The 22,794-nt window shown below is 36.5% G+C and overlaps 1 protein-coding gene across 5 annotated transcripts in view; it reads left to right on the top strand.

Annotated features, from left to right (window-relative positions):
* ARFGEF1 (ARF guanine nucleotide exchange factor 1) overlaps positions 1-22,794 on the top strand; it is a 100,666-nt gene that overhangs the window by 65,977 nt on the left and 11,895 nt on the right. For 4 of the 5 annotated variants that reach the window (XM_074882513.1, XM_074882510.1, XM_074882529.1 and 1 more), the window contains 17 exons: positions 753-958; positions 1,059-1,143; positions 1,924-2,095; positions 3,282-3,433; positions 7,016-7,144; positions 10,335-10,493; positions 10,875-11,025; positions 13,985-14,075; positions 15,256-15,296; positions 15,396-15,565; positions 16,199-16,350; positions 16,512-16,684; positions 17,667-17,827; positions 18,472-18,602; positions 20,123-20,252; positions 21,304-21,439; positions 21,527-21,665. In XM_074882513.1, the coding sequence (XP_074738614.1) occupies positions 753-958; positions 1,059-1,143; positions 1,924-2,095; positions 3,282-3,433; positions 7,016-7,144; positions 10,335-10,493; positions 10,875-11,025; positions 13,985-14,075; positions 15,256-15,296; positions 15,396-15,565; positions 16,199-16,350; positions 16,512-16,684; positions 17,667-17,827; positions 18,472-18,602; positions 20,123-20,252; positions 21,304-21,439; positions 21,527-21,665 (2,378 nt within the window). Of the gene's footprint in view, positions 1-752; positions 959-1,058; positions 1,144-1,923; positions 2,096-3,281; positions 3,434-7,015; positions 7,145-10,334; positions 10,494-10,874; positions 11,026-13,984; positions 14,076-15,255; positions 15,297-15,395; positions 15,566-16,198; positions 16,351-16,511; positions 16,685-17,666; positions 17,828-18,471; positions 18,603-20,122; positions 20,253-21,303; positions 21,440-21,526; positions 21,666-22,794 lie in introns of those variants that run through there. The other variant, XR_012630693.1, reaches the window with a different exon arrangement.

Raw genomic sequence — 22,794 nt, 5'->3', positions numbered from 1 at the left:
AGGGTCCTGCAGTATCTGGCTGAGGAGGGTGGGTATATCTCATGTTGGTATTCTCATGAAAAACGTAGCTTTCTGAAATGACAGTCTGCACCATTGTGTTTAGTAGCCACCCCCACTGTTTTCTAAGGAAGAGCCTGCATATGTCCGTGCTTGCAACTGTGACTGAAGTCACAAATTCCAGTATTGGAAGCATCAGCCATCAAAACAATTTTTTAACCTCACTTTACATATACAGGCATCTTTATCTGAACGCACAGTATTATTCACTGTACTGTGTTGCATTGACAGTGATCAACTTGGATATATTTGAGTACTAGCTATTTATATTTGAGCATCACTTGCATCTATCTGAGATCTGTACTCTAATGGGAATAAAGTTGAGTTTACTAAGATCTTCATTCCTGTAGTAAGTTTTCCTAACTACAAAAATCGTTACAGCAGAGAACGATCATTGGTAATATTAACTTTGTCTTGTGCACATGTGGAACTAATCTAATAGCAAAAATGGTGCATGAGTAAAACCAGAGAAGGAGGAAAGTAGGCAGATATGAGCATGTAAGAGCATTATGATGGAATATATGGCCAAAACACTTTGCTTTAGAGAGTAGAGGAGAAGCAGGAATATGTCTTAGTTAACTGCATACAGGCCTCGCTTTTTGAGAGACATATGGGCAGTATGACTCTGTTGTTCCTATTTGCTATTTTTTTCCCAGTGTAAATGCATTAGTTTGTCTTTTCTATTCTTATTTTAGACTCAGGTTGGGGAGTTCCTGGGAGACAATGATAAATTTAACAAAGAAGTCATGTATGCCTATGTAGACCAACACGACTTTTCAGGAAAGGATTTTGTTTCAGCTCTGCGCATGTTTCTAGAGGGATTTCGTCTTCCAGGAGAGGCTCAAAAAATTGATCGCCTAATGGAGAAATTTGCTGCTAGATATTTAGAATGCAACCAAGGGTAAGCCATACTTCGTCTTCAGAATTTTGGAAAGCTGAATAATAAGTAAAAAATCCCAATATATTAAATTTGCTGTTCTTTTTCTCCTTTCCCCCTTCAGGCAAACTCTTTTTGCTAGTGCAGATACTGCATATGTTTTAGCTTACTCAATTATTATGTTGACAACAGATCTTCACAGTCCACAGGTATGTTGATAGAAAAATATTTATGTAATCCATAGACATCTAACTTTCAGGCTTAGTGACAATGCAGTTTTAAAAGCTTGATGTTCAACTTAACACCAATACTGTGTGCATCTTTTAAGTAATAGTGTTGTGTTTCATGGGTGTTAAGGTTTTTAAGTTGTTCTGGTTAGACCTTTCTGTAAGGTATCATTTCCCTACTCTGAATATGAGTAGTGTGGATTTGTTTTCATATTATGGCACTCACAATAGTGATCTAACCTACAGTCAAAGCCAGAAGTTGTCATTACTTACCCACTGATTTTAACACAAATCTGCTCCTGATTTCAATCTCTTTGAAAAAATAATTCAGCTTTATTTGGATAAATACAGCTCACTTCTGCAGTGCATAATATTAAAAGTTGCAGTGATTAGCCATCATTATTTATTTAAGCAAAATCTGGAAAGAGTATTGAACTCTTATGAGATTATGGGATTATGTTTAAAATAGGTAGTTCAGTGTGTATGGCAAGATAAAACACTTGTTTTTTTGGTAACATATGTCTAATTGATCTGCGGATCCTACTGAATATTTGAGTGTTGTAATGTACACATGGCCTTGCGTTATTTTGTAGATTTGACAGTGTAGGCTTGCATATGTTGGATACTTAGAAATGTCTTCTGAATCAGCAGGTTTGTCTTTGATGGTAACTTTTTATCTGTTTGGCTGCTTTAGAGGCAGTATTGTAACTGCTATGAACTTACCTCATTTGTTGATTTTAATAACTTCTTTCTGGGTTTCAGGTTAAGAATAAAATGACAAAAGAACAGTATATTAAAATGAATAGAGGTATCAATGACAGTAAAGATCTCCCTGAAGAGTATTTGTCTGCTATCTATAATGAAATAGCTGGAAAGAAGATTTCAATGAAAGAAACAAAAGAATTAACAATACCCACAAAATCCAGTAAACAAAGTAAGTAGTTGCAATGTTAGCGTTCTTCAAAGTGTTGGCTCTGCAGTTTCAGGAAGCTCTTTCTGTTTTAAGATGAGAGATGAATGAAGCAATCACCACTTACTTCACTCAAAATGAGTCCTAGCTTCTGATTTCATATCCTTTTCCTTTTAACATAAATGCACGATGCTACCTTCAAATCTGTGTTAAATGCAACTGCTTATTTTCACTTCCCTTTGCATCTGAATTCATGGTATTCAGTGCATTGACCATGGAGAAGATGGGTTTTGCTGTTGAACAGCAACATAGGGAAATGCATTTGAAGGCTTTATGAAGTAAGAGCGTTGCTGATAGGCATGGTGCAGAACAAACACAGTAGTTGTGCCTTTTATTTCTAACCTAACCATTGTGTTTTCCAGCAATAACTAGTCCATCATCTTAAAAAATTTTGCATTATTTGGTTTATAGGGCCTTAATTTATGCACTTTTAAAATTAATTATCTTTTCCTCTCTCAAATACCAGAAAAACTTTTTTGTGTTTTGCATAATGTGAAAATTCAGATGTTATTCATTCTGACTTTTGAGAACATTGAGAGACTTGACTTTTTCGCAACATAGTCAGATTTCTATACTTTTAAGTCCTAGGTTAGCCTTATGAACAAATTGTTTCCAAATTTGCATCTGGAAAAAAGAATCCCTCTGATTTTCAATATTCGTTCAGTTAACAATGTTTTTATTGTAATTTTAAAGAAGCTGATTATTACATTCTACTTGCGTTTCACTTTCTTGATGAGATGGAGGTTCTATTACTGAAATGAAAAGGTGATTAAGATAGTTCTCCGTCAGAAAACAGATGTCCACTTACTTTTTTGTGCTGATGGATTGCTATGAAACTTCTGTTCACTTTGAATTCAGCTTAGTGGATGTGATATTTGTGCTGTCAGTTGAGGTGAAGGAGAAGAAATGTGCAAATCTTAAAATTCTGTAAAGGTTTAAAATTAGGTTACATTTCATACATAGGTTTGCCTTAAGTTAAACTTTATGTATTGTAAGAGAAACACCTTGCTGGTGTGGTAATTTCAAAACATAAAAATAATACAAAAGTGCATCTTGTGTATGACACTTCATGAAAAATTTAAAATTATTATATTCCTGAAGACACCACTGCTAAAGATGCACAAATGAGAGGAAAAAAATGTGTTTACAGGTGTTGCTAGTGAAAAGCAGAGAAGACTCCTATATAATTTAGAGATGGAACAGATGGCTAAAACAGCTAAAGCTCTTATGGAGGCAGTGAGCCATGTTCAGGCACCTTTTACTAGTGCAACACATCTGGAGCACGTGAGACCCATGTTTAAGGTGAGATACCTGTTTAGATCTTTACCTAGAATATCATATAGTTTCTTAATGCTAATTACCGACTGACAGGATTTTTGAAAATACTAAAGATTTGTGTCTGCTATGTTTTGATCATTTTGTAAGTTATTTAACTTGCTACAAGATAGAAGGAGTTGTCAGCCTTCTACTCCAGTTTCATTTGTTCTGGGATTTAAGATGTTTCTGTGCTGATAGAAGCAGCATCTTGATACAGTGGAGGAGTTACGAGGAGTGTGTTGAGGGGACAAAAGTATAGAGAGTAGTTAAAAAGTTGAAATGATAGGATTTTTATTTCAGGTGTAGAGGTGTAGTCAAAACAACAGATTTATAAAAGTGAGAAATGACTAATCCCAGTTCATTGTTTGAGGCCCTCTTACTGCTTCTAAGGGAGATTACTTGATTGCATTTTGGGGGAGCAGTTATCAGAACAAACTGTATAATGTTGTCCATGCAAACTAATATTTCAGAAAGACTAGGACTGTTGTCTAGTTTCAGGAGATGTAGCTAGACCTGTATTAAACCATTATTCTAAACACCTATCTTTGCTACTGTGTATAGGCATCTCAAATGCCTTTTCCATACCAGTGATTCAGATTCGTAGATACAGAGCATGTTCGGTAGTGTATTATGCCTCAGTATGGTACTGAATATGGTCTTTGGCATAACCAACTCATTTATGAATGGTTATCTGCCACTGAAGTAAATTGTTGTGCCCTTATAATGTGCTCTCATTTGCTGCCTTTGTGCAAGTAGTGGTCTTCATACGACCCCTTTGTGAACTGCTCCAGGGAGATGAAGTCTCAGACCACTACCATTGCAATAAGCAAATGGTTCCCTGGAGTGATGTGCTGTGAGATTAGGTTGAGCTCCAGGCCCAGGCTCAAGAATCATAGAATCATGGAGTCATTTAGGATGGAAAAGACCTTGAAGATTATCAAGTCCAACTGTTAACCTAACACTACTGAGTCCACCACTAAAACATGTCTATAAGCGCCACATCTATTAAACACCTTCAGGGATGGTGACTCAACCACTTCCCTGGGCAGCCTGTTCTAGTGCTTGACAATCCTTTTGATGAAAAAGTGTTTCCTAATATCTGATCTAAACCTCCCCTGGCACAACTTGAGGCTGTTGGTTCTCATCCTATCACTTGCTACTTGGGAGAAGAGACCAACACCCACCTCGCTACAACCTCTTTTTCAGGTAGTTGTAGACAACAGTAAGGTCTGCCCTGAGCCTCCTTTTCTCCAGGCAAAACAACCCGAGTTCCCTCAGCCACTCCTTGTAAGAGTTGTGCTCTAGACCCTTCACCAGCTTCTTTGCCCTTCATTGGACGTGCTCCAGCACGTCTTTCTAGTAGTGAGGGGCCCAAAACTAAACACAGTATTCGAGGGGTGGCCTCACCAGTGCCAAGTACAGGGGTAAGATCACTTCCCTAGTCCTGCTGGCCACACTGTTCTGATACAAGGCCTTCTTGGCCACCTGGTCACACTGAGGATCTAGCTGTAAGATTGCTGTCCATGAGGCAAGCTTCTGAGTTCTTTATCACCCTATTAATAAAAGTAGGATAGTACTTTGTTTGTACAGAATAACGCTAAATGAAGCCCTTGTTTCAGTTCTTCCAGGATGTCAGGGTGTCACTTAGCAGAGGTGTACTGTACATAATTTCTCTCTGTTGACTTCTTTAAGGCAGAAATGAAATAACTTGCATGCAAGCATCTGTAAAATTCATAAGACTGTTTTTCCTTAAGGCACCAACCCTGTTACTGTGTAACATTTCCTAGCCTTTTAGTATCTGAAAAGTACATTTGCAAAATCCATTTTCAAAGGAGCAAAATAGGAAGCATCAGGGTAAATTAACATCCTAAACATCTTTTGTGAAAGTACTAAGAATTAGAAGTCTTCTTACTTGAGGATGTTCATAAAATAATTAAAGTACTGAGGACAATGAAATATGTTGAACAGAGAACTGTCTTCTCAAAAAAGTGCGAACTGTGGAAGTAAATATTTCACACTTTTTGTTTAGACTTTTTGATTTTTATTTCAACAAAACTTTATAAATTTCTGGGTATCTCACCCATTGATACCAGTGTAAAATCTATCGTTAGAACTGTTTTTACAGATAGATATGCTAAATGATTAAAACAGAACAAAAATTCACTTTATGCACCCACTTAAGCAGCCCAAAATTGATTGTCTATTTTAGAGGCCTAATTTTCATCTTTAATGACAAAACAGTCAATTATGAATAACAACATAAATCTAGTTATAAAGCATACTATACAGATCTCTAGATAGTTCTTAAGAAAGTATTTCAGTTTTGCAATTTTTAAGATTAGTTTTGGTTTCAATAGGAATGAAAAATTAGAAAGGGGGGGGGGGGGGAAGAAACATACACTTCTGGAACATAGAATCAAGGAACAGTGTGGGGTGGAAGGGATCTTTAAAGGTCATGCAACAGGGAATTAAGTCCTGGATCTGGGAATTCATCTGATGCCTTTAATACTGTCCCAGCATTATGGTTTGGTGTGTGCAAGTGTTACACAATTTTCTGAAGTACTGCTTTTGGCATTGCTGGCTTAAATGAAACCAAAGCTCTGTGGTGCATCATTTTATTATGAAATTAAGTGTGAAATCTGTTGCTCCCTGCTGTGCCCATTGACTCTGTATTTCATCTGGGGTGACTTCTGGTAAAATTACTTCTAAAATCGTTCTGGGTACACTGGGGTTTCTTCTCCATAACCACATGTGGTTATGGCAGGATCCTCTGCATCTTTTGATTGGTTTTTCTGCTTGTGGGAGAGGGAGCCTTGACCACAAGGACAGGACCATGTGGATTCTCCTGCAATAACTTCTAGTTGAATGTATTTTACTCTCAGTCCCATCAAAGGCAAGAGGAATCGGAAACATCAACAGTGGCTTAGATACAAAAAAATAGAGGGCTGAGGGCAACAAAATTAAGAGCAGAGAGATCAAGGAAAGAGTTGTGTCCTGTCACTTGTTGTGGTTGTCTTACCATAATTTAGTGAAATTAATAAAGTTTGCTGCCCTATTTTACCCTACCTTTTTTTTTTTTTTCCTTCTGGTGTTAGCAGGACAAACTTGTCTTACTTAAGTACATACTTTTCATCATGAAGGAATCTATTATACACTGTGTGCGTTCTTGCAACAACTATTGACTCAATCTTTTTTTCTCACTGTACAAACATAAAAGTTATCACAGGAGTACCAAAACTCCAATAGACACCTAACTATGACGTAGCTTTGGGTTTTTTCCAGCTATCTGAAGATGGTTGTGTCTGTTCGTTGCTGAGGGAAAGGGAGAATGCTTCTAAGGGGAGCATCAATCTGCATTACTTCTGTCCTATTCTGTGTCTCAAGTGCATAGTTCTGTCCTGGTCTCTCATGTCTATTCTATTCAGTTTTCTTTTTGGCAAAAGGTAACTTCAAGGTTAATGATGTGAGTTAAGGACAGAATTTACACTTCAGCAAGATATTGAAACTATAAATGCCTTTCAAGTACTAACAGTTGCTAATGTAACTTTTATGTTGCATACGTTCCAGCTGGCATGGACACCTTTTCTAGCTGCATTCAGTGTGGGTCTACAGGACTGTGATGACACAGAAGTTGCCTCTCTTTGTTTGGAGGGTATACGATGTGCAATCAGGATTGCTTGCATTTTCAACATTCAGGTAAAACAAATTAAGATTGAGACAATACTTTGATTTATGTACCAGCAAAAGGTTAGTGGGGTTTAAGAGTCCTTGTTGCTGAAGCTGTGCACTGCAATACCTAGAGGCTGCCTGCTTCTGCAATTACTACTTCATCTGATATTTGACTGGAAGTGTTTTAAATGAAGTGACCTTTATTTTTCCTAGTGTTTTGTCATAAGTGCTGCCATGCCTATGTACTGAATTTTTGTTTCCCCACATGTTGACTATTTTTATGTCGAAGTACCTTCTTTCCAGCTTTGTTACAAAGCTCTTTAGCTTCATTGTGATGTTTCATAAAATGAGTCTTTCTATTCTGTTTCACAAGTAAAACAGTATCTCTGTGAACTGTGTTTGAAATGCTGTTCTTAACTTCAGAGAGATTATACTAATCTGAGACTTCTATAATTGGATACCATTTTAACAGTTGTGGCACTGGAAATGTCATTCCTGATGTAATGCATGAATGTATCTTGCATTAAGCACAATGCCAAGAATTCCAGACATTCTGGCTCCAGAGGGTAATTCTCATTAAATGTGGGCTTTTTTTTTCCATTTTCAAATCATTGGTAGTGAACGTACTATTATGTTATTGTAGACTGTTAGTTAATAAATGGAGTACTGGTCTGCCATAAGTCCATTGTAGGGATAGTTGAAGAGAGGGGCAGGCAAAATTCCTATGCTTGACATTGCATTATTTCATGTGTACATTGAAAACATTTTTTTAAAAACCCAAAACAAACCAGTCAAAAATTCCAACAAGCTTGTAAAGACTAACTTTAAGTAAAAACTGTTGAACTATGATATGATAGTGAATGCTTTGTCTCCCTCTCCCGTTGCACTTGTATTATAGCAAATTAGATAACTTTTTAGCACTAACGTGGAAAGGCACATTAGGACCCCTGATACAGCTGCTTAAAAAAGCCCATTTGAGATCATGTAAGGTTTCCTTTCTCTGTCTTTCCACTTCATTCTGCTCCCGTCTCCCCCACACACACACCCTGAACTGAACAGACTTAAAAATTTGATTAACAAAGCCTTCCCTGGAGCCTGCAGCTGTTAATGAAATTCACATTCCTGTTATTTTTGTTTCTAAGCTGCAAAAGTGGAACTGGCACAAGTATCAGTTTCAGCAGCTGTAGAGGTTAGCTCCCAGTCCTGCAGTGGTCTACTTTGGGTGGGGAGGGCAAGGACACATTTGCTCTAAGATCCCCATGCTCTAAGAATGTACCAGAATCAGTTGTACCCTTCCATTGGCTTGGGACAAACTTGATTGAACTGGAGGTGTTTCAAAAACACTTTTCATTTGCTGAAATTTAAAAACCTGGGTTTGTATTTTCAATACAAGTGATATGCCTTCTTGGTTTCCTATGAGAATTCTGTTTTGTTGATATCATTAAACCTATTGGTTTGTTGATGATTTCTGTACGTTGCAGGATGATTCCATTGCATGAGGTCCTGATTAAATGGCAGTGTTGTCTGACTTCAGATGCCAGAGAGCTCTGGTGGTTTGAAGGAGACTGGCAAATTGGTACTTGAGCTGACTTAGGGACCTTTTCTGTTGGAAGCAGGTTTTTCCTTCTGTGCTTAGCTGGTGCTGGCAACTTTTCTGTTTCATGGAATAAACGTACAGAAGTGAAGATTGGTGTCAAAGAACAGTTAACATTAGTTTACACACCATGAGAGATAATGGAGGGAGCTGAAGGCTTTTAATTTTAAGAAAATCCCCAAAGTACACAATAAAGCTATGCATGTTCACCTCTAAAACCTCGATTAAAGATTCTGGTTTCAATTATTTATGCTTTTAATGTTAGACTGTCACACAGCCTAACTTTTGCCTCTAAGCATCTGAGACAAGATATGCATCAAAAGGATGAGCTTAATTTGCTTTTATCATCTGTTTTTACTTTCTGGTTGATGGATACATTATTTAGCTGTTTTTTGCCTACTTTGATGGCTTAGAAAAAGGGGCAGAGAGGAATATCTGTATGGAACAGAGAGGGAAGGTAGGACTGAGAACATTTTCCTTTTACAGAAGATACGGTTTGTAGACTCTAAACCTTCTTTGCTTAGCAGTCTTTCCCTGAAACTTCGTTTTTCTGTACTTATATATAATGTGCTGTGCCTTTGCCAGCATACCCTGTAGTAGTAGTTGGATTTGAACATGGCAGTCATGCTATGTGGCTCTGTGAGAATCGGTCCCTTCTATCATTGCCCACTGTTGTGGCGTTTGTGTTTTCTCTATGAAACAAACATTCTTCCTGGGACTTTTATTTTAGTATTTTATATTTGGTTTTATTATGTGCTCCATGATTTTTTTTTATTTCAAAATAGTGTTAAACATCCAAACAGTTAAATATATTTCATAGTTGTCATTTATTTCTCTGATGTACAGCCATTTCAGTTTCTGGCCTTCTGATCATACATAACCAGAGAGTAAAATGCACTTGTGAGCTCAACTGTAATCCCCTTTTTACCATTGTAATGGGTTCATGTGAGATCCAAGGAGTTTCCTTTGGTATATATACATACCCTACACATAAAAATTGGGTACCTACATGTAGAACATTCTTTTTTGTGTGATTGATTTCATTTGCCTAGATTATAGGTCACTTGCTGTTTACCCACCCATGACAGTCTCACCTCACAAACTTCTGAGGTGCTCCAAAGGGTGTAGATTAAAACAAATACATTTTGAGCAGTTTTGTGAAATTGGCAAAACATGCCTTTTAGATGTATTATTTAGGTTCTGTTGCCAAAAAAAATCCTACAACTTGAGAGAGTCTGCTAAGGCAGCTTTCTCAGAGTAGGTCCAAGTATAGTACAAGAATATTAAAAGCTTAGCTAAGAAGCCACATTTCTTTTGAAACAGCATCCTGTTTCCCAAAAAAGCCCTCAAAAAAAGACCAAACCCAGAAACCTAACAACCTATGCGTTCTATGCTGTCAGACATTACACTTCATGTTCCTGGATAGAGGAGCCTGATTTTATCCCACAGCTTACTACAGAAGAACATGAGATATTGTCATTATGTAGAATGATTTGGAAATTCAGTTCTAGGAAACGAAAGCTAAACGATATAATTGCTGAAATCACATAGATTGTACTAAGAATAAGAAACTGAGAAAATACTTAAAAGACAATTTTTATTTTTTTCTTCTCCCATTCGTAGCTTGAAAGAGATGCCTATGTCCAAGCGTTAGCAAGATTTACATTACTTACAGTGAGTTCTGGTATTACTGAAATGAAGCAGAAGAATATTGACACAATTAAAACTCTCATCACCGTGGCTCATACAGATGGAAACTATTTAGGAAATTCCTGGCATGAGGTACAAGAGTCATTTGTACTTAAACTGTAAGAAAGTGTGTGAACTGATTTTGAACACAGTGGTGTACTTGTTTGTGCATACATACAGTGATTTTTAGATAAGTGCCAAGTATATACTTTTGTACATACATTATGTAGAATTGCACATTATGCAGCCAATTAAAGTAGCAAAACATGTCCAAGTGAGAAATAAAATCGAGACTAATCCAATAGTATTTAAATTAACATTAATTTTAGACAGAACAACAGAAATACTTGTTTGACCTTGAATGTTTAGATTTTTTTTCTTCTAAAGATCTGCCTAAATATTTTAAATTTCTTTTTTTTTTACTCTTTGAAACTGCTTTTTGTTGATAAACAACTTCTTTATTCTCTGAAATAGATTCTGAAATGCATCAGTCAACTTGAACTGGCACAGTTAATAGGAACTGGAGTAAAACCTCGCTACATCTCAGGGACAGTGCGTGGCAGGGAAGGTTCTTTTACTGGAACAAAAGATCAGGCACCTGATGAATTTGTGGGGCTGGGACTGGGTAAGTAATGCAGATATGAAGTATTTCATTTAACTGCTTTGTTCAGACAGATACTAAAGTTTGTCCTTTGTTTTCATTATTGTTGACTGTGAGGTCTGGAGATGAGATCATGAAGTAGTCCTTGTAAAACTGTCTTAGGCTTCGAATAGACCTATTCCTATTTCTGGAATATTTGTTTTGCTCTGTTAAGTATTATTGCTATGATGGGAGAGTGGGAAATGTAAAAAAATAATACATTATTAATTTCTATTAAAATATAGCTGACCAAGTAAGAATGGATTGATGATGATGTGACCAGATTTAATAATACTGCAATGTTAGCGCACCAAGTACTTTACCAGACTTCATTTGACTGTTGTAAAGTTTCAATTTTAGTATGATGCCAGTATCTCCTGCCTTTTGAACAACTTCACCCGCAACCGAGCAAAAGCTTTGTGTTCCCTCAATTTTTCATGTAGCTTTTCTTTTTGTGGAGTAATGATTATTTTACTAGTTTCCCTGATCTTAGCCCTCAGCTAGTCCTAATCATCTGGCTTTGCGTTCTCAGTTATTCTTATTCTGCAATCAGTCCTTTTCTTTCCATTGTGCTCTCCTTTGGCCTGCCTTTATATACTCCACTCACCTTGCCAGGAGTTGCTGAAGGGAAACCTTATGCCTGGAAATCAATGCATCTGCCAACATCTCATATACTGAGATTCTTCCTGCCCTTCTAATATGCATGCTCCAGTTTAGTGTTCCCCGATGACCCATCCAGCTTTGCTATTTCCAAATGCTGGCAATTTCTCTACGCTGAAGTGACTGGCCTTTAAAAATTTTAAGTCCTAATAGCTCAAGAATGTAAACTGTAGTCAGGTGTCTCTAAATCATACTTGCTAGTCATTGGTGTAGATCCAGCTCATAAAGACTTTTTTCCCCTCTGTCAGCTGCATTTCTAAGGAAAACAGTCTATGCCAAAATGCATAAAATGTTTCTCTCTGAGTTGCATTTCTGGAATGCTTGTTACAGTGCACTTATGGAAACTTAACTTTTTTTTTTTTTTTGGTTTGTGGTGTTTTTTTTAATATTCGCACTTCAGTCTTAAACGAAAAGGCCTAACAAAGGAATTTGGTTTTCATGCACTTAGGGGCTGCTCCTTAAGGGCATGCACTTAGGAACATAGTCATTTTTTTCACTGTCTTAGTTTTTTCACTCTTATCCACAAATCCTGTGTTGCAGATACTTTAATTTTCTTTCTATGATCACTCTGAAGTATCCTTTGGAACTGTGGCTTTCGAGCAACCTTCCTATAAACCTAAATTCCTGTGAAGAACCCATGGTGCATATGTCCATATATACAGACACATATTTTACAGGAAAATAGTTGTTTAAGTAGAGTCAGTGAAGTTGCAGTCTGGTGACACAGAAGCTTCATCTTTCAAACCTGCTTGCAAAATCAGACATGCACAAGCAGCAGCCTTCACTCTTCTTGCTGAAGCTAGAAGTGTGTGTTTTTTAAAAAAAAAAAAGAAAAAAAAAAAAAACAAATCCCAAAGCCCCCTTTACTCATTTACTGCCTGAAAAATGATTCAGGTGTGCACTCTTCACATTTGAATGTCTTCATCACTCTGAGCCCCCCTGCATAAGAAGGACATAGATCTGTTGGAGCGAGTCCAGAGGAGGCCACAAAGGTGATCAGGGGGCTGGAGCACCTCCCTTATGAGGACAGGCTGAGAGAGTTGGTGGGGTTGTTCAGCCTGGAGAAGAGAAGGCTCTGAGGGAGGCCTTATTGTGGCCTTCCAGTACTTGAAGGGGGTCTGCAGGAAAGATGGGGAGGGACTCTTATCAGGGAGTGTAGTGATAGGATGAGGGGTAACGGTTTTAAACTGGAAGAGGGTGGATTTGGATTAGATATAAGGAAGAAATTCTTTACTTGAGGGTGGTGAGACACTGGAACAGGTTGCCCAGAGAAGCTGTGGCTGCCCCCTCCCTGGAAGTGTTCAAGGCCGGGTTGGATGGGGCTTTGAGCAACCTGGTCTAGTGGAAGGTGTCCCTGCCTATGGCGGGGGGGTGAAACTAGATGATCTTTAAGGTCCCTTCCAACCCAAACCATTCTATGATTCCATGAAGTTTTCATCTCTGCAAAGCTCTGAGAACAGAACTGCTGGCCTTCTTTCAGTCTTGTGTTCTCCCCTATCTTTCTGATAGTCTGCCTAAGGAAAAAAAAACCCTAAATACAGGGTAGGTGGAACTGCCCAGAATGGTTGCAAGATTCCTGCTTTTTTTTTTTTTTGATGGGGGGTGGAGGGGATCTTAGAGATTGCCAGAAAATTCAGAAATTCACTGTGAAGTTAGCATTTTCTTAACATGAGCTTTCCCGGCTGTGGGTTACAGTTTCTAGCCTCCAAAGTAAATATTGCTATTTTTATTTACAGATTTTTCTCACTGTTGTTAGGTGATAATTTTGCTGTACTTGGAATGTAGTTTTAAGATGGGAGTTTTAGTGGGAACTCTTCTCTGTGAATGGTTAAAGAGAAAACCTATCAAGATGGATTTACTCACTTGCTGCTAATAAAGTGTGAAAAGTTCTCTGTGCAGTATTCTCTATCGTATGTTGTGTATTTTCAGTAGCAGAATTACCAAAGATCCATTGAAAGATGGAGAGAAAAAAGCGGTTCTTGTGCTTTTGAATTTTTTTCACTTGTATCTATTCATACAGTTGTTCGAAATGTGGACAATTTTTGGGGACTAATATAGTTTATACATGGATAGAGAATCTAGAGAATTAGGACGTAGACCAACATGCAGCTATTCACTGAGATGCCCAGTGCCCTTACGCAAGGGAAATTAATAATGTACTTCTCTTTTTTGTGAATTCAAAATCCATTTAATTATACTGGTAGTGGCATGACTTCTCTTCCTCTTTCTTCCCAGTCCTTTCTGTGTTATCTCTTACCTATTTTTCAATTTTTTTTCACTGTAGTTGGTGGAAACGTGGATTGGAAGCAGATAGCAAGTATTCAGGAATCCATTGGTGAAACTAGCTCCCAAAGTGTTGTCGTTGCTGTAGACAGGTATTGTATTAAATTTGCTGTTGCCATCTCAAACTTTTTAAGCTATATTTGAATACCCTGTGCTAATAATAGGACACTGTTAGTTCATCCCTACTTGGAAAAGACTAGATAAATATTACCATATTAAAGTGCTTTTCAGTTTTGTGGGATTTTTCCTTTTTTATGGAGCAGAGGTATTTTTGCAGGAAGGAACAGAACAAAGATTAGGTAAGAAGCCTTTTTACTGATACAAAATTATTACAGGAGAGTTGCTGAATGAAGCCTGCTGTACTGTCCGGTGGATCTTGATTTGCTATATATAGTAACAGATAGCAAATCTCATTTTGCCTTAGTATAGGGAGCATTGGCAGACTCTTTTTCTCCTAAATGTAGTTGCTGACTCCCTCCTTTCCTCTAGGTTATGTAGATGTCTGAAATTACCAAAATTATTATTCCACTCTTCCTTTCTATGAATTATATTTATCATAACTGGATTTGATCAGGCATAATACATATCATAAACATTCCCTGTTTATATTGTAAAGTACTGATCAGACTGCATTGTTAATGGATCTTGCTCTCTCAGCATATAAGAAATCAAAAACCATCATTTTCTTAACGGTTGTCAAAATTGTCAGCCACAAAGGGGTGTCATTGTGAACGCTTACAAGTGTTTCTGGATTGAGTATAGGCAGCAAGATTGATGTCAGTTCAATGAAAGTTGGCTTGCAGTAAAATCACATCAAGCGAACAGGAGACTTAATGACAAACACATAATAGCTCTTTAGGTTTGCAGTGTTTCTCCCCACTTCCTAATGGGCAGTGTTTCAAGTATCTATGTCATGGCAAATAGGAATTGTGCACTCTGGAGAAGTTTGACTTCTGTATTTGGAGAAGGACTGAATACTTTATAAACTACTGACATTATTCACCAGTCACTGTCAATGACCTGGTAGTATTAGGAACGATGCTCACCTCCCAGTTTCCACGCGTGGTTATGGGAGTTATTTTTAAATATTAGAAGTAATTGAAATACATCTTTTTTTATTTTCAAAGCTCAGTATTCTTCCACAATTACTAGTTGTTTTTTAATAAATAAGTTGGGGGTGTCTATATATATATTTAAAAAAAAATCTTGAATACATGTTTAATAGATGCTTTTTCAAGAAATTGTAACAATGTCTTAAACTGCACTTTACAGAATATTTACGGGATCTACGAGGTTGGATGGAAATGCTATTGGTAGGTTTTTTGGTTCTCCCCCACCCCCTGTAAACTATAAAGCAGCTTTTTCTTAAATCTTGGAAAAATTCCGCATTAAAATCTGTGGTCATTTAACAGTGGATTTCGTTCGCTGGCTTTGTGCTGTATCTATGGATGAACTGCTGTCTGCTACCCACCCTCGAATGTTTAGTCTGCAGAAGATAGTAGAGATTTCTTACTACAACATGGGCCGGATAAGGCTACAGTGGTCTAGAATCTGGGAAGTTATTGGAGATCATTTTAATAAGGTATGCCTGTTAATGATTATGCTGCATACTCCTTGAATTATTGATACAAATAAATTTTATTTTGAGATTTGTTGGAAAAGCACACGCTTATCTGAATTACACTGTCTTTCCTGTCCTTCTGTATAAGTAGCTTAAAACACAACAAAAACTGTAAAGCTGGAAAGGCCTGTGAGAAGGCAGAAGTACACAATATAATAAATGTAGAAACAGGAGTATACATTAAGTTATTTATCATGACATGGGTCTAGAACTGGCTGCCTTTAGTTATGTGTTCTGATTTTTGGGGCTCTTATGAAGCTTGGGATAAGAGGTTGTTTTCTGTTCAAGTCTAAATTGATTATTTATCAGGTGAGTCTTTGACATGCATTTTTAATACAGCATGTTGAAGTCTTTCTAGACAGCTTGTTTGTTTTTAGAAAGTTTTAAATGCTAGGGTATATAATGTAGAAAATAGAATTGGTTAGGGATTATTAAATTGCATTAACAATGTGGGTTATGGAATTGGCTACCGTTTAATTTTGTTAATTTTCCAGTACTGCTTAGTTCTCCATTATCAAATGTAAAAGCAGCTTGGGCTGAATCCATAAGAATTCTGATGCAAGCTTACTATGCATTTCCATTCTACATTATCAGGTTGGCTGCAATCCCAATGAAGATGTAGCTATTTTTGCAGTAGACTCATTAAGGCAATTATCAATGAAGTTCTTAGAAAAAGGTGAACTTGCTAATTTCCGATTCCAGAAGGACTTCCTAAGACCATTTGAACATATCATGAAGAGAAACAGGTAATAACATACAATGAACTGAATTTCCTGGGATCTTAAGCACCAACTTTTGCAATTAATGTTTCAAATTGCTTTTGTTGAATCAGTTGATGGGAGAATGATGCTTTCTAATTGATCATGTAATTTAGTTTAAACGATCATTGTTTATTATCTTAATTTAGGTCTCCTACTATTCGAGACATGGTTGTACGGTGTATTGCACAGATGGTAAATTCCCAAGCTGCTAACATTCGTTCTGGCTGGAAAAACATTTTTTCAGTATTTCATCTGGCAGCCTCAGATCAGGATGAAAGTATAGTGGAACTTGCATTCCAGACTACAGGACACATTGTCAGTGAGTATTGATGATATTCAGACATCATGAAAATGTATGTGACTCCCAGAAACTGAGAAGCTTTGTTTTATCTGTTGGCTCTACAGCCTGCAGAGTAAAGCTGGCTTTATGCTTTAGAACCACTGTTTTACACTTTTCAACCAATCTTTTGGGAAAATACTTAAGAAAATAATTCAGTAAGGTTATAGTTACTTGTCTCCCTTTATGCCTTTTAAAAAAAAATTCATCTGTTCCTACCATTCTGTAGTAAAACAAGTCAAGCCTTAGATAATTTTACTTAATGTCTACATTTTCATTTAAGTGAAGAATTTTATATTTTTTTCCCCTAGAAAAAAATTGTGTAGTCATTTTCCTGTTATGTTATTTGCTTGTCTTTTTCCTTGTTTATGAATTGTGCTTGTCTGTGTCCCTGTTCAGGAGAAGGTACTGAGCTAGGTGGCACTACATTGGTTTGTTGGGTTTTTTTCCCATTCTAATCTAGATCTCAGGCTTTAAGTGCCATAAGGGATCTCTTTATTCTGTCTCAACCTCTGCAAGTTCCTAAAACTTTTTCAGCATTGATGAAGAATGTGTTTTTCCTCAAAAGTGACTATTTAAAATCAAGGCAACAGGACCATATTGCTGAGAGAAGTCCTTTTGTAGATGTAACTCTGTGCTTTATGTAGCCCTGTTAAGCTCTGATCACACAGACAAGCGTTAGTCAGCCTATTGCTCTGTCTTGCTTAACTGTTAAATTTCCCTCCTTTAGACGCTACCTTGATTTATTTTAGGTACTTACTTACTGTCAAAATAGCATGTCCTCTAGGTGATTTTTTTGTTTGTTTGAGCATTCATTTTTTAGTTTTTATTACTGCTCAAGACTTTGACAGAACCAATCAATAAACCTGTCTCTAATAACTTCTGTTACAATGCATTCATATTAGAATTAATAGATTTTAAAGCATGACACTTTTTTTTTCTTCTGTTCACACTTTTCTTCCAGCAATTGTGTTTGAAAAACACTTCCCAGCAACCATAGATTCTTTCCAGGATGCAGTAAAGTGCTTGTCTGAATTTGCCTGCAATGCAGCATTTCCAGATACCAGTATGGAAGCGATCCGCCTCATTCGCCACTGTGCAAAATATGTATCTGATAGACCTCAGGTATAGTCTGTATTAACTACATTATAAGTGCTTTAATCAATAGTGCTTTTATAAAGAAAAAAATACTCATGCTAACCTTATTGGCTTTCCTTCAAGTTTCAGAGATTAATGAGAAATGTACTTTATTCAGAAGCAATAGGAATATAAAATGCCACAGGCTTTGAAAGTATCAGCAATTATTTTCTTTCTTTTATCCCCCTCCCCATTCCTATCTACCCAGTCCAGCTGGTGGCTAGCTTTCCTGAGAGCTCCTGAAAATCAACTCTGCTCCTTACTGAGAAATGTTGTATAGAATGGATAATGGCATAAGCAAAAATGCTTGGTATCCTCAAAATTCTATGGTAGATCCTTGCTTTCAGTGCTGTCTCTGTAAAAAGAGAGTAAGAGACTCAGACTGAACTGCAAGCGAAAACTGATGCTTGAATGTATCATCTTTTATTTTTTTTAGTTTATTTTTCATAATATACTAACCAGTAGTTTGAAAAACACTTCACCTTCTCATTATTATTATTTGATTGCCAGCTCACCTGAGTTATCATAGTGTAATACTAGTACAGCAGAGATTGTTATTTACAGTCCAAATTGTGTTTTATTTTGAAGTATCAAACTCTTATGACTGTATAACCCTGTGTTGTCTTCCAAAGGCATTCAAGGAATACACAAGTGATGATATGAATGTAGCTCCTGAAGACAGAGTGTGGGTGCGAGGATGGTTTCCAATTCTGTTTGAGTTGTCCTGTATCATCAATAGATGCAAATTAGATGTAAGAACCAGGTAACAATCAGTATTTGTAATTCAAATTTTTAAAGGCTTACTTTACACTTCTAAAAGAGAAACAAGTCTCTTAGTAAACATAACCACCGTAAAATTACCTACATATTTAATTTAGGTGATATCACTGTGGGAGCACCAGACTCTTTAAAAAGACCTTTTGAATAGATGCTGGAATGTAGAAATCAAGTCTGTGTTCTTTACACGTGAAATTTTTATCTTCTGTTACAGTAAATGATGTTGCGTGGTTGTGATTGCATTATGTTAAATAAGTATTAAATTTCCTTAACTATTCAAGTAGTGCCTGTTTAGGATGAATAGCCATGAAATCACAAAGATAAGAATTATTTAAATAGTTCATTTGAAAATAAATTAAAGGTTAAGTAAATTAAAAAATAGTGACTGTTTTCCATTTATTATAGAACCTGTAAACTATTTAAAACAGCTCAACTTAACAGTCAGATGTGATGGAGGTAGTTTATGCACAGAACACAGTAAAACGTAAAAGTCAACTTTTAACTTTCCTAACATATAACAAGCGAGCATTATTTTAATGAGGAAGGTCAACCCAAGATGGTCAATATGCATTACCCCGCCCCCCTTTTCTTTTAAATAAGATATTACATCGGTTTGCTATCCAAATCTGTATGATACCAGTGACAATACTGATCCTCTCTATTAGTAAATATGAATGTATGATGTTTGATTCCATGATATATGCACCTGTTACTTGTTCCATTTTAGTGATTTGTCATAGTTGACCTGGTTAATCCTCGTGTCACGTTTCCATTTTTGCTCTGTTTAAAACAAATGTAAAATGCTCCATGCAGTAAGTAGGTTTTGTTTTAGTGGACTCCAACAGCAAAATTCTGTTGGAATCTTTTTTTTTGGTTTTAATTAAAACTCATGATCCCAGTCCTGCCTGCCCATCATTCTTACTTTGAGGATTTTAAAATCAGTTTTATAGCATGATCCATTAACTAGTTGAGGATTGCAGAAATAGTTGAAAAAGCAAAGCTGTACTCTGATTTCATGTAAAACTTGCTTATATTCCTTGAATATGGCTTTTCCCCTATAAAGTGTATTCTGTTGCAGTTCTGATGTTAAATGTGAGAGGGTGTATACAAATAATTTTAAATTTACACATCTATATGCGAGCTGTGCATTTGGACTTCCTTTATCTGGTGAAGATTAATACTCATTTTTAGACCTCTGTATTTTTTACCTGGAAATACTTGTTCCTTTATTTTTGTGGACCTTTGTAAAGAAGTTGTTTTCCTATTTTAGTCTGAAATTACCACAGTTCTCAAAAGTATTTTCTGGCTACTACCTGTGACTTCTAAGTGGTTTTTAAAAAAGATGATTTTCTGCTTAATTTTAGTGTACTGGTGATCCTCATCAGACCAATGTATAATGTTCTTAACAGTATTTGAGTTCATTACTGCTGTTGCACTTGGACATGTTTGTTTTAGTGCATGTCTTTTTTGTAACTCTTAATATACGTTGTTCTTTCTTCCTTTCAGGGGCTTAACAGTAATGTTTGAAATAATGAAGACATACGGCCATACTTACGAAAAACACTGGTGGCAAGATTTGTTTCGGATTGTCTTCAGGATATTTGACAATATGAAACTGCCAGAACAGCAGACTGAGGTGAAAAAAGTGGGGGAAGATAATTTACATGAGATCTGTATTTACAGTAGAAAACCTGATCAGTAATATAGCTTACCAAATAATGTAAGGCAAACCTCAAAACTTGCATGGTTGACCTGTGGTTCTAGTTGCCTTATTTTGTTTTATTAGCATTCTGTTGGAGGGCTTGTCACTTTTCTCTTTTTTTTTAAACAATGTGTGTAAAAGCTCTAGTAGTTTACACAACGAACAATAGAAGAATAGCATAAAATGCAATGTATCTAGGATTTGTAAGAACTCCAGCTTTTACATGGAGTCTGGAACCTGAGACACACATCATTTAATGGCAGCATGCTCAATGGAATGAGGCTTGTAATCAGCAGTGAAGTCACAATTAGAAGAATTAAATTCTGCTAGTTCAAAACTTTCTGATGACTAGGGAAAAAAAAAGGGGGAAGGGGGGGGGTGGGTCAGGAACCAACCAAAGAAACCCAAAAAACAGCACTGTGCTTTCACTGCACCCTTTTGACCAGCCAAATAGGTTTTGACCTGCAAACCAGGACCAGGTACTGTCCTGACAAGGATGTGAAACAGAAATGGACTTACTAATGTAAATTATGTGTAAATTATTAATATTAGAAGTTTGATGAAAATTGTCAACTGTTTGGGAGGCTCTGTCTGACTATTTGTAGAAGGACATGTCTGGCTTCCTAAATTTTTATTCCCTGAATAACTTAGAAGAAACACAGAAAACTTAGCATGGTGTTAAACTATTGAACTAGGGTTAGACACTAAGTTTAATGTCAAACTCAGTATCTCATGATGCTAAGTTTTGTCCTGTAATCTGGTCTCCAAGAATAGCTATTTGTCCGCTTCTGTAGTTTTTAAACCTGCTAGTTAGCAAAGAAGTTGGGGCTCTGAGTTTTTGGGCTTTTGAGATACAGAAAGGAATTGTATGTCACTATAAAGCAATTCAAATTGAGTAAATACATATATCCATTTGCCTGCAGGGATGTGTATCCTAAAAGTTTCACCTTAAACAAAGTTGTAACTTTTTTTTTCTCCCTCCTAGAAAGCTGAATGGATGACAACTACTTGCAATCATGCACTTTATGCAATATGTGATGTATTCACACAGTATTTAGAAGTACTTAGTGATGTTCTTTTGGATGATATATTTGCACAGCTGTACTGGTGTGTGCAGCAAGGTAAGACTGTACCAAGTTATGTTAAACAATGTTAAGATCTTACTATGGTGAATGTGAATAAACAAATACACTGTTTGTCTTTTCCAGACAACGAACAACTGGCACGGTCTGGTACAAACTGTTTGGAGAATGTTGTCATCCTAAATGGTGAAAAGTTCACCCTAGAAATCTGGGATAAAACTTGTACTTGCATGCTGGATATTTTCAAAACTACAATCCCTCATGCGTAAGATGACTTTTAATATTTGTACTTTGTAAAACAGTTTAGCTAGATAACTTACTGATTCCAAACTGCTAGATATCTAATAGGTGGGGTAAACAAAAGGTGTTACATGTGGACTAAATAGAAGCAGACTTCCTTGGAACATAATGATAAATTAGTTGTTAGATACACTACTTTTGTGTTGTAAGTGATAAACTCTTAAAAACTAGAAATACCATGTGGGAGATAAGGAAAAAGAAAAAACCCAAAACTGTAACTTGATTAAATTTTAAAATGTTGGATTTTTTGAGAAGTACTAGTTTATTGTTTTGGTAATTTTCTTTTTGTAATAGAAGAATGCTATTGATAGGTAGACTTTGCAATTTGTAATAATATGTGAAGCTTTTTCCACAAAATACTAAAACGTTGCAACAGTCGTACAGGTTTAAGTCTGTGATTGATGGTTAACTTCCATCATATATTTCTTTGAATCCTAATCTTTTTATGAAAATTATCTTGCATATTTGGTAACTGTCTTTCCCTTCATGTTATAACTGTATGTGAAGTTTATTGGAACAAGGCTGAACTGTTCTGAGTAGTACATTATACATCATAGAGCAGAATAACAAGAAATCACATCCAGGATTATATCAAAGATGAGGGGTTTTTTCCCCTACCGTACCAACACTGAGGTGAAACACTACTTCGTTTTCAAATCTGATAGTCGTAATGTTGAACTGTTGTATTATTACTTGTCCTATGTCTGTCAACTAGTTCGTGACATTTGTTTCTGGGTATCACCTAGTTCAGGCCTGAAGAAAACTGAAGTAAGAGGGAACCTTCTGCACATCAGTCTTTCCTTAATTTTAGAGTTATGTATCCGATAGCTCTCTTAGAGAGAGCTTCATTCATGCTTAAAAGATAAGTTAATCCATCTGTCACTACCTCATCTACTTTTCTATGTGAGTAGCTATGAATTAATTGCATCCAAAAAGTAATATGGAAATCAAGCTGAAACATCTGGGAGCTAGCAAGATTATTTTTTTTGCAACTGCCAAAAGTCACATTTGAAACCAAATCTCTGGATCTATAAATCCAATTGAGTTAGCCCTAATTTAGTATGTCTCGGGTTTCTGAGTATTATTACAGCTGA

The sequence above is a fragment of the Strix uralensis genome, chromosome 1 (genome assembly GCF_047716275.1).
Source record: "Strix uralensis isolate ZFMK-TIS-50842 chromosome 1, bStrUra1, whole genome shotgun sequence".
NCBI classification, from domain to species: Eukaryota; Metazoa; Chordata; class Aves; order Strigiformes; family Strigidae; genus Strix; species Strix uralensis.
This window is presented reverse-complemented; position numbering and strand designations above follow the sequence as displayed.